An 18349-nucleotide genomic window follows, 5' to 3' on the forward strand; every position below is an offset into this window, starting at 1 on the left:
CGATGGCGTTCGCAAGAAGGCCGAATACCTCAATTCTGTGTTTGCTTCCAAATATTGTGTCCCCAACCCCTCACTCTGTGTACACACCCTACCCAGTCACACCTAACTGCTCATGGATGCTGCCATTTTCACCGAAGAAGTGGAGAAGTTTCTCGCAATCCTTGACTGATTCTGCAACTGGACCAGACGGCATCAGCAAACGTGTCCTAAAAACCTTCTCTGCGGCTATTGCATATCCTCATTCTGCACTGTTCACCCTATCATTTGCCCAAGGTGATCTTCCATTTGCTTGGAAGTCGGCCAACATCACTGCATTACATTAAACAAGGTGCAAAAACTGATTCCCTTAACTACAGACGTATCAGCTTACGAGCAATCATCAGCATGGTCATGCAATCTATCATTACAGTTGACACAAAATCCTTCCTTTTCTCCAACTGGGAAAGGTGTACCCAACTCACCCAGTCACACACAACTGTCCCTGACTCTGTGTCCTTTTCTCCTGACAAGGTGGAGAGTTTGCTGTCAAACCTCGACTCATATTCTGCAACCGGTCCAGATGGCATCAGCCCACGTGTCCTAAAAACCTGCTGCTCTGCTCTTGCTCACCCTCTCTCTGTTGTATTCACCCTCTCATTTGCTCGAGGTCATCTTCCACCTGCTTGGAAATCAGCAAACATTATTGCCCTGCATAAAAAAGGTGCAAAAACAGATCCCTGCAACTACAGACCAATCAGCCTTCTCCCAATCATCAGCAAGGTTATGGAATCCATCATCAATTCAGACAATAAATCCTTCCTCTTCTCCAATGGCCTGATTTCCGATCATCAATTTGGTTTCAGACCAGGTCTCTCTACCCTGGATATGCTGCTTCTGCTCTCCCAACAATGGATGGTGGTACTCAATGCCGGACATGAAATCAGAGCCATATCCCTCGACATATCACGTGCTTTCGGCACGGTCTGGCACCCTGCCCTGCTCACCAAACTCTCTTCCTATGGTATCCAAGGTCATCTCCACTCATGGCCCACAGACTTCCTCTCCTGTCGCAGTCAATGTGTGGCCCTAAATAGAGTTCTTTCATCCCCTCTTCCTGTCCAGGCTGGAGTTCCTCAAGGCAGCGTTCTGGGCCCTGTTCTTTTTCTGGTTTTCATCAATGATCTCTCCGACTCTCTGGAAAATCCTCTATTTCTCTCTGCTGATGATTCCACCCTCTGCCGTACCATCTGTCATCCCTCAGACCGGCAAGCAGCAGCTTCTTCGCTCACTGCAGATCTGGGTAAAATCACAAACTGGTCCAACACGTGGAACATGTCTTTCAATCCTGACAAATCTCACGCTCTCACAATGTCTCTCCGAAAGAACCGTTTAGAAAATCCCCCCATCCACTTTCTCAACAATCCTCTGGAAGAAGTCCTTCCTTTCAAGCTTCTGGGTCTTGCTATCTGCCATGATCTTTCCTGGGAAAGCCATATTTCCAAACTGGCCTCCAAAGCCAGTCGCCGACTGGGAATCCTCTGACACAATGTAGTGTGTAGCGGGGTGATGCTGTGGTGTTGTCCACCGGACGACGGTCTCCTCGGGTTAACCTGAGGTAGACCCAACGGGTGAGTGCCTGGAATGTCCTATCCCTAAGAGATGGGGATGGGCCAGGTATCTGCCTGAGGGATGGCCAGACGGAGGACCCTGGAGTACCGGCAGAAAGTGGATGCAGCGACGTGCTGTGGCGCATGCTCTGAATATAGGTATAAATGTCTGTATGTATGTAATGCAGACAAATCTCACACTCTCAAATGACTCTCTCGAAATGGACAGTCTGGCAAATCCTCCCATTACTTTCTTAACAATGCTCTTGAAGTGGTTCAGTCACTTAAACTCTTTGGATCTTACCATCAACTGTGATATTTTTGGGCAAACCACATTTTAAACTTGGCCTCCAAAGCCGGTCCGGCCATCCCCCATCATGCAAAGACCTTCTCTGGCACACATCAACTCTTACCTTATCTTATCCACAGTTTGATGGTGTACTGTTCTCCCCTCGGGGCTGGCACCCCTGCCTCACACCTTGCTCAGTTTGATGTCTTGGAAACCAAAGCCTTCAAGATCATCAGAATCTTCCGCGATGAGGCTGCGTCTATGGGCCGACCACTTTCACATCACAGCCAGTTTGGTAGTCTGCCTTCTCCCAACTCCTCTCTGGCCTTGTGCCCTCTGCTCTTTCCATGCATTCTCCCACCCTCCACAGAGTTTTCTGCAGGCGCACATGTGGCCCACCAGCAAACCCCGTTTTGGAAAAACTCCCAAAATACAGAATCAGTGCACCTCCACTCATTCGTTCTTCTTTTTCCCACACATGGAATCAACTTCTACATTCTCTTCATTCTCACTCTTCCATCCAGGTTTTCAAAGACAGCCTTTGGCCACCATCTCAGATCATCCCCCATACAAAACCATATTTTATTCCCCTGTTTGTCTCCATCCATTAAAAGCCCATCTCTCCAAAATTCCACTTTTTCCTTCCTGAGAGTTTGCTTCTGCACGGGAATCCATATTGTCCACCGTGTGTCGTCCCCTACCGCTCATTCTTTCCCACATCTGTTGTTTGTGCAAGTCTCCCTCTATTTTGTGCCTCAACCTTGCATTTGTGCCTTTCTCCACTCTCATTATAGTATTCCTTTTGTTCTGTTAAGTCCTGATCCATTCTATGTTCCAGCTCCTCAATGAGCCTCTACTTTCTATACACAAATAAAAAAAAACATTGGAAACTCTGCCAATAATAAAATACAGATTTTAGACAGTGCAGAAGTAAATTCAAGATGCAGTGGGGATGAAATAACACACCAAAATTGACTTCATACCAATTTGCAAAGCCTGGTGTTGGCTGATTGTTTTGGGTGGCTTGCTTAGGATCCTAAGGTCCCGAGTTCGAGCCCCATTGGCTGCTTAATTAACACCAGGAGGGGTTTGACTCAGCCTGCCATCTTTCTGAGGTCGGTGAAATGAGTACCAGTGTACTGGCATAGGGGGTACAGCATCAGCGGCACAGTGGCGCTTCCAAGAAATGATAGCTATCCGGCAGCCAAGCTGCAATACACAAGAACAGAACAGACACCATTTTGAAGTTGATAGCATTGAACAGAAGGCAAGCGAAGTGGGGGGTTGTGGGCAGGTGCACAAAAATGCTTTCTTTACCTTGAGGCTGTCGTTCATGCAAATTTAAGCCAGGGTGACCTGTTTTACATTCCCAACTGAACTAACGGGTCATGATGCTCAGAATATAGATTAAAGTCCCATATCACCACATATTTATCCATCGTCTACTTTAAATGTCTGAGAAAAACAAATCAAAGTACACTGATATCAACGAATAATTTGTCCTGCACATGATTTATAGACAAGGTCCACCACGAGCCTCATACCAATTTAAAATAAATAAATAAAATCCCATCTCATTGATTAAACACGTGATGCACTCCGATTTAAAACAACACCCGATCTTTTTACTGCAACGCTTCGAAGGAAAAAAATTATATATATATATATATATATATATATATATATATATATATATATATATATATATATATATATATATATATATATATATATATAATATACATACGTGAATTTTGGTAAGATTATTGCAGAAACTGAAAACTTTCATCCATCTTACATTCCATAATATATTGTTACATAGATGGTTTAGGAGTTAATTTGGATTCCAGATAATATGCTTGTCTGTCTGTCTGTTTGTCTGTCTGCCCCTCTGTCACATAAATTGGGGGAGGAGAGTTGAGGACTTGGGTTTGGAGGAGGAGAGTTGAGGACTTGGGCGTGGAGGAGGAGAGTTGAGGACTTGGGGTTTGGGGGAGGAGAGTTGAGGACTTGGGGTTTGGGGGAGGATAGTTGAGGACTTGGGGTTTGGGGGAGGAGAGTTGAGCACTTGGGGTTTGGGGAGGAGAGTTGAGCACTTGGGGTTTCGGGGAGGAGAGTTGAGCACTTGGGGTTTGGGGGAGGAGAGTTGAGGACTTGGGGTTTGGGGGAGGAGATCACCCCTCTTAACACCAGGGGTTTGACTCAGCCTGCCATCTTCCTGAGGTCGGTGAAATGAGTAACAGTGTACTGGCATATGGGGCACAGCATCAGCGGCACAGTGGCGCTTCCAAGAACCCCTCTTCCCCATTGGGAGTTCATTACAATGCATGAAGCGAAATATTTTTCCATTGCACTGTTTCAGATACAGAGGTCCAAAGTTTTTTTTTTCTGGATTTCAACTGATTAGGTCATAAATTTAATAGAGGTATACTCCGTTTTATGTTTGTTTCGTACAGAGCAGTTATAGAAGAATAATCTCTGAAAATTTCAAGGCTCTAGCATTAATATTTAAAAAGTTGTGGGAGTTTAAAAGTAGCCGCTCATTTTGTGATGCTCGCAACGACCATAAAAATAGGGCCATAACCACATTTTCAACGCTCAATATCTTGGAGTTGACCGCATCTATGGACCTAAAATTTTACGCAGCTTCATTTTGATACCTGGGAACTATTTTATGAAAGTTTAAAGTAAATCTGAGGGGGTCAACTGGGAGGCCTCTGGTGATATGAGGTGGAATGACTCATGAAGAAAATTAAAAAAAAATTAAAAAGTCAGGGTTTAAGGGGCTGTAAGGGGGTGCCCCCCCCAAGTATGTATTTGGTTTCTTCTCCAAAACTACACACACAATTTCGATGAAACTTGACCACAACCTTAATCACCCATGATGTACCAAAGTTTATACATGCCATAAAAAAAATTAGAGGTCTGGGTGGGGGTTGCTCCCCAAAGTAGGTATTTGCTTTCTTCTCCGAAACAATACACATTATTCTGATGAAACTTGACCACAACCTTCATCACCCATGATGGACCAACGAGCGTTCACACCATTGAAAAAATAAATCCGGGTCTAAGGGTGACTGCAGGTGGGTGTGGGTGGGGGTTGCCCCTCAAAATAGGTATTTGCTTTCTTTTCAGAAACTACACACACAATTCCGATGAAACTTGACCACCGCCTTCATCACCCATGATGCACTAAATTTTGTTCACGACATTTAAAAAAGAATCGGGGTCTGAGGGATTCTTTGTGGGGGTTGCTCCCCAAAATATGCATTTGCTTTCTTCTCTGAAACATCACACACAATTTCGATGAAACTTGAGTGCAACCTTCATTGCCCGTGATGTACTTAAGTTTGTGTATGGCATAAAAAAAAAATCCATAAGTATTTACTTTCTTCTGCATTACATATTTTGTGGGTCACCCATGCCTACCAGTGGTTCCCTGGTTATCTTATCCAGCCGTGACAAGGTGAGCACCCAGGGGTATTGCCCCATGTTAATTTATATGTGTTGGGTTCTGACTTCTGATGTATCGTATATATTCAAAGCACAAAATATATTTGGATGAGCTCACCCACCATTCCCCCATCCCCCAAAACCCCCAATCCACCATCACCCACACTATCCCACACCATATCCCCCCTTCCCTCACTCCTGGAGACAGCAGGCATGGTCAAATATGCCTATGCCTCTGCAGCAGTGTGGTGAGGCACATGAAGCACGCAGATCCACACTAGTCTTTCGAGAGAACATACAGTGCCGACAGAAAGCATTCACATCCCTCGACTTTTGTCGCATTTTGTTGTCTTACAGCCTGAATTTAAAATGGATTAACTTTAAAAAAATTTACCACTGTTCCACACAAAATATCCCATAATGACAAAGTGAAAATATGTTTTTAGAAATTTTTACAAATTTATTACAAATGAAAAGCTGAGATGTCTTGCATCAATAAGTATTCAACCCGTTTGCTAATGACACTCCAAATTGAGTTCAGGTACATCCAATTTCCTTGAATCATCCTTGAGATGTCTCTACAACTTCATTGGAGTCCACTTGCAGCCAATTCAATTGATTGGATATGATTTAGAAAGAAACACACCTTTCTATACAAGTTCCCACAGTTGACAGTGCATGCCAGAACAGAAACTGGATCATGAAGTTGAAGGAATTGTCCGTAGAACTCCGAGATGTAATTGTGAGGAGGCATAGATCTTGGGAAGGGTACAAAACAATTTCTAGAATTTTGAAAGTTCCCAAGAACACAGTAAGCTCCATCTTTAGTAAATGGAAAGAATATGGAACTGCCCAGACTCTTCCTAGAACGGGTTGTCCGACCAAACTGAGTAACTGGGCAAGAAGGATCTTGGTTGGGGAGTTGACGAAGAACCCAACGACCACTCTGACATAACTACAGAGTTCCTTGGTTGAGATGGGAGAACCTACCGGAAGAACAACCGTCTCTGCAGCACTTTACAAATCGAGGCTTTATGGAAAAGTGACCAGACGGAAGCCACACCTGAGAAAAAGGAAGTTGCAAACAGGCACGTGAAAGACTCTGAGATCATGAGGCAAAAGATTCTGTGGTCTGGCAGAAATAGAGCACAGCTCATCACCCATCTAACACCATCCCTCACTTGAAGCATGGTGGTGGCAACATCATGCTTTGGGGATGTTTTTCAGTTACAGGGACTGGGAGACTTGTAAGGATAGAGGGAACAATGAATGGAGCCAAATACAAGCAAATCCTTGAGGAGAACCTGCTTCAGAGTGCAAAAAACCTGATATGCGGCAAAGATTTAAGTTCCAACAGGACAATGACCCCAAACATACGGCCAAAGGAACACTGGAATGGTTTTAGAACAAGAACATGAAAGTCCTTGAATGGCCCAGCGAAAGGCCAGACTTGAATCCCATTGAGAATTTGTGGAAAGACTTGAAGATTGCTGTTCACTGTCACTCCCCATACAACTTGACAGGACTTGAGCAAATCTGCAAGGAATGGGAGAAAATTCCCAAATCCAGATGTGCAAAGCTGATACAGACATACCCAAGAAGACTCGAAACTGTAATCGCTGCCAAAGGCGCTTCTACAAAGTATTGACTCAGGGGGTTGAATCCGTTATTGACACAAGACATTTCAGCTTTTCATTTTCAATTAATTTGTAGAAATTTCTAAAAACATGTTTTCACTTTATCAATATGGGGTATTTTGTGTCGATCGTTGACAACAAAAATGTAAATTCAATCCATTTTAAATTCAGACTGTCAAATAACATAATGTGGAAAAAAAAATCAAGAGGTGTGAATACTTTCTGAAGGCACTGTAGCGAGACAATATTAAATTAACATGATATTTAACTGTTCTTTGCAAAATATTGTTGTAACTACTTCACATTTCACATTTTACCTGACGTGGAATTTCAAACATAAACTTCAATCAAAGAGCACCCCCAAAGTCCTTCTTCTCCCTTACTGACTTGATTTCCCTGGTTTCACTCCTCCCTTGCTCATGTTGTATGAAAACTCCTGATTCCCTCTTCCATCATGAATAACTTTACATTTTGCTTCATTAAAGGGAAGCTGCCAGCATCTTTACCAGTTCTTGGCCCCATCAATATCATTCTGGAGTGCTGCTGCATCTGCATCCCTATCCACCGCTCTGTATAATTTAGTATTGTCTGCGAACAACTTTAAACTGGACTGAACTGATTCAGGAAGATAATTTATGAAGACAATGAACAGTGTCGGACCGAGTACACTGGCTGCCCTGCGGTATACCACTTGTCACTGAAACAGAAGTATATGGAATTCCATTTCCTACAACCCTCTGTGAGTGGGCTGACAAATGTAATTTGATCCACTTAAGTAGCTGACCACCAATTCCATAAGATTGAAGCTTGTGTAAGAGCCGGATATAAAGGAACACTATCAAAAGCCTTTATGTAGTCCAAATACATGCAGTCTAGACTGTGACCAGCATCAAGTGACCACTGCTCTAAAATTCCAGTAATTGGGTAGTACAAGACTGACCACTCCTAAATTCATGCTGTTCATCACTTAGAAGATCACTTCCCTCTTGATGGCTCACAATTGCATCTCTGATGATCCTCTCCATCAGTTTGACTCCCACAGATGTCAAACTTCCTCGACGATAGTTTTCTGGGTTAAACTTCTTCTCTTTCTTAAAGATGGGCACACATTAGCTTGCATCCAGGACTCTAGTAACTCTCCCTCTTTCAAAAGTTTACTAAATATTATTCTAAGGTCAGGTCAGGTCAGGTATGGGAGCATGTGCCGGAGCAGCGTGTCACTGTGTCCACCTCCATCTGACCATCCCCCAGGCAGATGTCTGGCCCATCCCAATCTCTGTGAGATGCTGATAAACCTGCTGCAACCACGAGGCATGTTGTCGACTCGTTGGCCTCCTCAACTCATGAGGCTCCTTCGCTGAGAGAATCAGGTGAGCAGGTTCAGCATCAGGAAAACGAGCCACATGTCCATAGAGCCACAGCTGACGCTTACAGACTATGCAGATAACAAATCTCATTTGAGTCTCTCAGCAACCACTCGTTGGACACAAAGTCCGACCAGCAATGCCAAGGATCTCCGAAGAGACCTGGTACCAAATGATTTCAGTCTGTCTCAGGTCCCCTGGTCAGAGTCCAAATCTCACATCCGGAGAGCAAAACTGGAAGCACCGAGGACATGAAGACTCGGACTTTTGTCCTCCTGCACAGGAACTGACAGCGCCACACCCCATGATTCAGTGAATCCACGACTCCCCAGGCCCGACTCAGATGTCTGTTGACCTCTGGCTCACAGCCTTCAGAAACAGGAATATCACTGCCAAGGTAAGTGAATCTCTCATTGACCTCAACATCCTCACCACAGACAAGATAGTAGCATCCAATATGTCATTGAAAGCCTGGATCTTTTGACCAAAACAACCCGTAATCCCAGTGGCTTTGACTCCTCATTCAGCGCGTCGAGGGCCCCCAAAAGGATATCCAAAGTCTCCACAAAGATGACTGCATCATCTGTGAAATCAAGGTCAGAGATCTTGATATTCCCAAACAATGCATTGCAGCTTGATCTCTCCAACATCATCCCCAGAATCCAGTCCATACAAGTGCTGAAAGTGGGGGGCTGGGGAAGCAGTACCCACCCCTGACGAACTTCAGCATCAACTGGAAATAAGTCGAAGATGGTACCACCACATCTCACAGCACTCTCAGTACCGGAGTATTGTTCAGACATTACATTGATCAGTTTTGGTGGCACCCTGTGAAGACCAAGAATCCTCCAAAGGGCATCCCGATTCACTCAATCGAACGTTTTGGACTGCAAGCAGCCCCTAATAAAGCTCTCGTCTGCGTTCAGTGAGGACCTGAAGAACAAAGCTTTGGCGCAAAGTCTCACTGCTTTGGTGCTCGAGCAGATGGTGGCAAACCCTTTCAATAATTTTCCAAGCAAATACCTTGCCCAGCACTGAGAGCAGCGTCACCCTTCGGCAATTGTTTCAGTTCTGCTGATCACCCTTCCCTATCCAGAGAGGGACAACAAAGCCCCTCTTCCAGTCAGTTGGGATGATGCCTGTGTTCCAGGAAGAGCACAGAACTACATGCAACGACATGTGTACAGCATTTCTACCAACCTTGAGAAGTTCAGCATGGATACCACAGATCCCAGGAGCTTTACCCCATTTCAACTGGTTCACAGCAACCTGTGCTTCCACAAATGAAGGTGGATCACAGTTGATTGGAGGGTTAGCAATAGGAATAGTGACACCCCTGACATCCAACTCGACAGCTGGTGGATCAGCCTGGTCCAGCCGCTCAAAGCAACCGGCCAAGTGGACCTTCACTTCGGACTCCTCTGTGAAGAGCCTACCGCCCTCTGCTCTAACTTCAGTACACCGAGGGACAGACTTGGAGGAACGTAATGCACGAATTTCCCTGTAAACAGGACGAGAATTACTTGACCACAGGTGATGCTCTACCCCCTCAGATTCCTCACACATAGGCCTCCTTGTCCACCCGCAGCGCACGTACAGTTTTACGATTTAACTCCCTGAACAGCTCAGCTCTGCCATTAAGCCTGGCTCTGCAACTCTGGTCAATAGTATCCAGTGTACCTTGAGAGACAAACTTCTTCTTCATCCTACGGTGAGTTCCAAGACATCCACCGGCAACATCAAGGATGGTGGTCTTGAAGGTACTCCACAACTCTTCAGGATTCTCCAAAGTTTTTCTCCAAACAGGATTCCCAGACCCCCTAAATCCCCACCCAGCCTGTGTAAACACCTGCCATGATCTCGCCACTATCCGGTCTCCGAACCTCAGAGAGTGCTGCAATACCAAAGTTCAAACGCTTGAACTGAGATGATAACAGAGACAGATAATCATCCTCTCTTCGGGATATGACATTCCAGGCACCCACCCAAAGGGACCGCCTCTGGTTAACCCAAGGAGACTGCCTTCTGATGGATGACACGTCAGCACCACCCTGACACACACAACCGCAATCTGACCCAGGAAGGTTACCCCGTGTTTTTCCTCCTGTCATCAAAGAGTAGTGGTCCCGACGGCTTTGCCCTAATGCCGTCATCCAGTGAGCTACCCTGCGAAGGGCAATTGCACAGGAGGTACTCCCACGGAGTGGGTTTTCACTTTTCTTTGCGTTTTTAGTACGTTTTGTGGAGTGAAGGGTTTTATGGTGGCCAGAGTGCAAAACCTGCCACCAACCTCCTAACAAAAGTAACCAACTGCAGGAGGATGTCTGCAGACACAGTTGGGCACTAGAAATGGATGGCTGTTGGCTCACAACGAGCTCCTCCGCCCTTTGACAGGTTGTGTTCTTCATCCTGATGGGTGTCCATCTACATACACCCTCCTCACCAGAAAACCTGGTGGGGAAGACGGTTTAGTCGCAGACAACCCAACCATGAAACAGGTTAGTACAGGTTTACATGGTACCTGTAGCAAGCCACAGATCTAATCCAGCTTGACCTGACATAATGTCCATTATTCTAAGAGTTTTATATATTTCCTGACACGTCTCTCTCAATACTCGTGAATGCAATCCATCAGGGCCAAGGGACTTATTGATAGCTAATTTCAACAAGTATTCCTCCATTTTCTCCTCCGTAAACTCCAATTTATTTAGTACACATGTATAGTCGCTATTTTTCAACAATGGTGTGGACAAGTCCTCAAACTGTAAACACACGAGCAAAAAAATTGACATGTCTGTGCTTTTTTGTAAATCTTTCTCTGTGAAGACACCATCCGGCTGCTGTAAATTAGGAATTACCCTCTGTTTTTGTCTGGTTTACTATACAACTCCAGAAACCCTTCAGGTTTACTTTCACCTCACATGCTAATTTATTCTCAAAGTTTGCTTTTTACCTGCCTGATGATAAAGGTCGACTCATTTCGTACAATAATAAATTCCTTTCAATTTGGCGAAGTCCTGTTTTTCAGGTGTCTATTCCATTTCCTCTGCTTAGGACACATTGATTGCACAGACATCCACTGGGGTTTACTCTTTGTACTCTTCCTCCACACGAGAACAAATTCCTCAATGCAAGCTTTCATCCTGCTTTCAAAAAGCTTCGATATTTCTTGCCCTGTTCTGTATTGCATAAATCAAATCCCAGTCAACATGGCTTAAACATTTCCTCCTCCTGTCACAGTGTCGATCATAATAACTCTTACTGTCTAACTGATAATAATACATATCTGCTACAAAACACAGTGTGACATGGTCACTCTTTTCCTAAAGGTGGACGCCTAGTCAAATTCATCACCAAGTCACCTTCATTTGACAAAACCAAGTCCAGCAAGCTTAGCTCTTGACCCTCCCGAATCCGCGTGGGTTCATTTATGTGTTGATGCAAAAATAAATCATTGACACAATCCAAAAAGAACTCGAGTCTGCTCCAACAGTATGGTGAACCTGCCAACTGATGTCCTTGAAATTAAAATCACCAACAATAACCAGCTTTGGGTAGTCTAATTCAGTAACTCTCATTAATAATAAGCACAAGTCAGCATTGTTTATGGAAGAGCTTGCAGGACTTCCACAAATAAACCCAAACAACAAACTGGATCCTTCAGTTGGAGTGATGTTAACCCAACTTGACTCCTGGAAAGAGCATTATTCCATGTCGACAATAGATGCTGTAATAGTATCCTTAACATAAACTGCAATTCCTCTCGTCATAATGTCAGGATCAAAAAGTTGATATCCTTGTACTGTAAATGCAGTTCACAAAGTGGAATCTCATCACAAGCATTTTTCGGCAAAATCTAAGTCAACACAACAACGTCTGAATGGTCAATCGACACTTTCAATCTGGACGATCAATCCACATTGAAACTTTGCGTCTTAGTTCAATTTCCCCACCTTTGTGTTATGTAATGTACACGTAGTGAACAAAAAAATACGGAAACACAACACTAATGAAAAGTCACTTAAAAGGGCATCAGGGCATCAGCCCACCATGTGCGGCCAGTACGGCCTGTATGCAACGTGGAATAGAGTTCACCAGTGGCTGGAATTCTGCAGGAGGGATGCGGCACCATTCTTCCACGAGAAAGTCAATCAACTCACACCAGTTTGATGGAGGTGGAAAACACTGTCTCGGTCGTCATTTGAGAATAACTCAAAAATGCTCAATTGGATTCAGATCTGATGATTGAGAAGGCCATGACATATGGATAACATCAGTGTCATGCTCATCAAACCACTGGGTGACCACACGTGCTCTGTGGACGGGGGCATCGTCATTCTGGAGGACACCCCTCTTGGCAGGAAATAAATGCTGCAACTTGGGGTGAAGATGATTACCCGGTGCCATTGAGTAGCGATTGGCATTGACGTTGCCTTCTAAGGGAATTACTGCACCCAAACCATGCCAGGAAAATACACCCCACGACACTACAGAACCACCAGAACCCTTCACTGTTGAAACCAAGCACTCAGGGTTGGAGTTATTTAGGTTGGCATCACACATGTACTCATCCATTTGTCCTGAACATGGTGAAAGATGAGTCATCTGACCATATCACATTTCTCCCCTGCTCGGTAATCCATTGCCTGCACTCTTTGAACCACTGAATTCACAAATGTGCATTGCCAGGTGTGATGAGTGGTTTGTGCTCTGCAACCCAACTATGGTGTCTTGCTGTGTGGCACTCTCAGCGGACTGCTTTTGATGAAACTGGCTGCTCATGCCCCAGGTTGAAATTTACAGGCAATCGATCTGCAGTTGCTCGCCTGTTTTGCATCGCACTTCAAATTAATGCACGGATATCACGATCTTTGAAGTATGTGCTTCCGCCGACTGTTGCCCTTTGTTGATATCTTCCACTCGGAGTTCCATGCTGATAGCACATAATTGATTGGTGATAAAACCCGGTATGCAGGTCAATTTGGGTTTGGTGCGAAAGGCCCCATGACTTAAAAGGCGAAATGTCTTTTGGTATCGCATGGCCAAAATTCAGGGGGGGCAGATTCGTCATGCCCGTGACATTCCCTATCGCTGGTGGTATGCAAATTAAGGGCTGACGTGGGACCTCTTGCTCACTTCCATCTGGCGGACAGCCCGGTCTTTGGAAGATTGCTGACCGTTACAATATTTTACTCAGATAGTGTTTATTTATGGGTCATAGGCAATCCTGAGAGCACAAATGTTCACTTAACTTCCACAGAAATAGCAGTTTCCATTTTATGCTGCAGTTATTAACCCCTATGCATGGTGTTGGCTTAATGGTTAGGTGATGGGCTTGGGTTCCTAGGATCCTCAGTTCAAATCCCACTTGGCTGTTGAATTAATACCAGGTGGGGTTGACACAGCCTGACATCCTTCCCAGGTCGGCAAATGAGTGTCAGCATGCTGGTATTCTGTAGCGGCGTGGCGACACGTCTAGGATTGTACCCAATAGCCAAGGAGACTGCTTAGGCAGCACCAACACTCTGCACAGAGTATGGTCCTGATGGATGGATGGATGGATGGATGGATGGATGGATGAACCCCTGAAATGGCTTTTATTTCACCAAGCTGTTAATTCTAAGCCAAGACTGCAAACATATGAGTGCAAAATAAAACCCAGCAAACCACGATGCCTTTCGGGGAAAACACTATTGTAAAATTCACAAGGGACCCTTGAAATGTTGATATTTTCCAGGTGAATTTCAAATGCATTGCCAAAATTCCAGCATCGAACATTCCTGTGTACAGAGTAAAATTAAAAATAAACCGAATGAGCATGTTTCTTGATAGTTCAGAAGCAGGTTCAATAAACCATGCGAATGAGCTGGGCTTGAGAGGCGTCCATACTACATATTATGGAAAAGACTGATGGAATAATGTCCACGGGCCCAAGAATTGAGAATATTGCATTTTTGTCATATTCATCGACAGTGGAGCAATCAAGCGTTTCCTCCTGTTTGAAGCTTCCACAAGGCCACTAGCCTGCAAATACAGCATCCATGCATTTCACCAGCAGTCCAATGGCATGGATGATTTTTTCCAGGCAGGTTTAGAAACTCGTCCAGCGGATATAAATCTTGGTATGGACATTTTTTTCATCAATGTTTTGGACACAAAAAGAGACGAGAATGCGACTTGTGTAATAAACAAAGCCGAATGTTTAATCTCGCAACGTGGCTGCTGGTGCCCACACCCCCATCTCGTCAGGTGGTCACTGTCGAGCTGTGCAGTCAGTCTATTCCCTGTGTCCAACCTTCATCACTTTTGCAAATGCAACAATCCAGCTTCACGCAAATTGCAGGATTCGACCTTCGCTCCGCTCTCACGAGCAGTTCCCCCCCCCGCCCCCCTCCCCAATACACGTGATCCATGTTTGCCTTACCCCTCCCCAAGCGACTCCCATTGCTGAAGAAAAGGTATTAAAATGCTCCACCAAACAATGCAGTGGGAAGATAACTGCAATGCTGGGTGGAGCACAATAAATGACCAAATAAACATCATTTTGGAATTCCATGCTCAAGAATATATATATATATATATATATATATATATATATATATATATATATATATATATATATATATATATATATATATATATATATATATATATATATATATATATATATATATATATATATATATATATATATATATTGACAACAGCAGAGTATGTTATTGGGAAGACAGATCAGTCATTATAGTTATTTTGGCAGTTTTGAAAGCCTGTGCCCTAATTAACAGTTGTACATGTTGTGTCCAAGTGCATAAAGCTGTATCACACAATCCTATAAATAACAGGAAAAAAAATGGCATTTAAAATGGCTACCAGCAGTGTGTTTTGTGCAACAACTGCATCGTACCAAGAAGAAGCAGTTTGACTTCTCGTGCAGCCTTCTCTCCATCCTCACGCAGGTTGCGATCGATCACCTTGGACCGCTCCGCCGCCGCCTTGTCCTCGGCGCTCATGGTGCAGCCCATGGTGTGCTGGTGATGAATCCAGGCTGCTTCTTCTCTGGCTGCCAAAACACCAATACTCGGTCGGGCACGTGAAGATTTCTCAACGACTTGTTCGTAAACACACATTTGAAGGTACTCAAGCGGGCCTGAAAGCTGTCCCTTTCCTGCTCTGTTGCAGCAAAATTAAGAAGCTCCATTGTTCCACAACAATTCTGTATTTGATACACCGTCAAAACAGTCTTCAGGATTCCTTTAATAAGTTATTGTTGCTATGGAAATAAGACTATGGAAATGGATTTTCTTGAAGAATACGCAAATGAATCCAAATCACTCCAAATGGAATTACCAGATGGTGTTGCAATCAATCTCTGTCAGGATTGCTTAATCTTTTCACATGCTTACACTAACATGGGTTGATAACAATATGCAGGACATTTTACTTGTTATGTACATCTTAAAATGCAATATACCTGCAGAACTATAGTTTGGCCTAAAAATGACATTATCAAAGAAAATGTGCCTAATCTTCTCAGTTCTCCAAGGCCAAGAAGAGTGGAGCACAGTTCGAGCGAGGATGTGAGACCTCCACCAAAATGCGGGTGTTACAAGGTGAGGGAAGGCTAAAGTGCTCAGTTGGTAGCGTGCTCACCTCATCACCCTGTGAAAACAAATCCAACTAAAACTGCCGTCCTGGTAGGGTGCTGCCAGGGTTTACTTCAGGGAGACTGACCTTTATACGGGAACACAAGGCCGCCGATCACATCTGCATTTCGGTTGTGGACATCAAAGTTCACGAAGCATCTCTCAAAAAAAAAGTAGGCCACTGTGTGCCAGTACTCCAGCAAAACTCACTGCTGAGAGTCAATTTTCGATGACTATGAATCTGAGGTTACATGAAGTTAATAAAATTGGGGTTATAAAGGAATAGCAAATTGACAATTATAATTGGCTCATTTATACCACATCTTCCGAGGCCACTCGGGACCGGGCAGGACCACGAGAAGTTGTTTTCACACCTCTGAAGCAATCCTATCGGTCAAGTGCGGGACAATCAGTGGTGAGAGTCACCCACTCAGATACTAGGGACATTGCGGCCGATTCAGGCTGTGTAGGAGCAGCCATTCAACGTCATTACAGTGACATTCTCACGTGACTTGATTTTGCAGAGGAAGTAGAAAAAAAATGTCAGACAATCCAGAGACTGCACAGGCAGAGTTTGTTTCAGTGCAGCCAAACCACGCAAGTGTATCAATTGACTTTGCTCTGGTCGGAAGAGTCTGTACAGTTAAGTAGTGTGTGATGTCATGTGTATAAAAAATACATATATAAATAAATACGTCTAACGTACTATTTCTTGGTGACTGGGCATGGTGTGAGAGCAAAAGGCAATTTCACAACCACTGCGGACCCCGTCCCAAGTGGTCTCGACGACATGGCGTAAACGAGCCGAATGGGCTATCATTGTGGAAACAGCACAGGCATATTTAGCCAAATAGTGCCCATTGGTAACTACATTTTATAATAGTTGTGGTTGAGGAAATTCGCAAACCACCATTCAGGTCCCGGAGGTGAGATATCTCTGTAAGTACATGTGTAGTTAGCCCCAAACCCGTTGTTTAGAGGGAATAAATGTGATTCATTCGGGCATTCGACCCTTTAAGATAGCCGTTTTTCTGTTCTATCTTTATTTTGAACCAACCACATCTCAACCGCCATCACACAACCACCAACCGCAACGCCGCTTCACAACAACAACAACAACAACGCCAACAGCCACGATCTTTACCTTCACAGCACACCATCCCGCAACCATCGCATCACCGCCATTCCAAGCATCACCGTGGCCAGGGACCGCCACTTTAGACCCTCCACCACCTTCGCCTCTCCTTCTGCGGCCATTCCCGCACCGCTTGTGGGCACCGAGCATCGGGCTGTCCTGGCCTCGTGCGGGACGTGCGCCGAGCCGCGGGTGCAAAAAGCGGCCTTTCCGAGGAGAAGTCGGATCAGGAATGATACACACCCACTTCTGATCCGTCCTATCAGCAAGCGCGGGGTCGATTTGGCCCCGCCTCCAGGTGCTTCGGAGTAGAATCGATATATGCAAATTCGAGGATCAGGGGAGGTTCACGCCCACTTTTCCTCCGTCCAATGGGCGAGCGTGGCTCCGCCCCCGAGCTCATCCTGATCCGGAAATTTGCATATGGGTTCTCCTGCCGTACTATAAAGCGCCGAGCGCGGGGCGAATTCAGTCAGTTTTGGGCTCGGGCGAGTTGGAGAAGGGTGGCAGCGGCGGAGTGTGGCAGCAGCAGTCAAGACGGGTCTGGAGGAGAGTCAGTCTGTCGGAGTCGGAGTCTGTCGGGGAGCTGCAGAGAGGGGAAGCCAGGAGCACGGTCGAGGTCGCAGTGGAGTCGCTCGTCGCGGGACCCAAGCAAGCCAGCTATCCTCTTTCCCCAGAGCATCAACAATTCCCCCCTTTTCCCCCCCACGCTGAGATAGTGCGGAAAGGGGCCCCGTTCCCACCCCATTCCAAGCAGTGCCAACGAAACCCGCGGAGAAGCGCGGAGTCGGGGCACCGCCGCCACATTTGCGGCTCATCACAAGACGAGTAGGCTCCACCCGGTCTCGCGCCCACAGGCCCCGTCTGCCCCCTTGTCGTTGAGGGTGGCCCTTTTCTTTTGCTTTTGAGTATATGTGTTGTCGGCGCCGTCTGTACAGTAAAACTGTGCAAGTGTTGCCGTGTGCTCGCGTAGTCGGTAGTAGATCTGCATTGTTGTGTTTCTTTTGTTGCAATTGCTTTTGGTGCATAATTGTTGTAATTGTATATGTGTGCTTTCCGTGTGCCGCGGAATAAATGTGCCTTATGTTGAACTGTTTTTCCCGTTTCGCTTCGTCTTTTCTTTAATTGAATCTCCATCTTACTTCACGTAAAGGGTTGGTAGTGGGCTAAATACGCCCGATAATTAATCGGAACCGTCGAGGTCGACGATATAACACCGCTCAGTTATCCCGATAGTATGGA

The 18349-nt window shown here is 45.1% G+C and overlaps 1 protein-coding gene across 8 annotated transcripts in view; it reads right to left on the minus strand.

Annotated features, from left to right (window-relative positions):
* LOC147018330 (guanine nucleotide-binding protein G(i) subunit alpha-1) overlaps positions 1 to 18349 on the minus strand; it is a 140678-nt gene that overhangs the window by 80581 nt on the left and 41748 nt on the right. For 6 of the 8 annotated variants that reach the window (XM_085897876.1, XM_085897878.1, XM_085897872.1 and 3 more), the window contains exon 2: positions 15234 to 15389. In XM_085897876.1, coding sequence (XP_085754002.1) covers positions 15234 to 15389 — 156 coding nt within the window. The remainder of the gene's footprint in view (positions 1 to 15233; positions 15390 to 18349) is intronic. The other 2 variants (XM_085897877.1, XM_085897879.1) reach the window with 1 other exon arrangement.

The sequence above is a fragment of the Eptatretus burgeri genome, chromosome 10, assembly GCF_056783735.1.
Source record: "Eptatretus burgeri isolate ZD-2024b chromosome 10, Ebu_testis_v1, whole genome shotgun sequence".
NCBI lineage: Eukaryota > Metazoa > Chordata > Myxini > Myxiniformes > Myxinidae > Eptatretus > Eptatretus burgeri.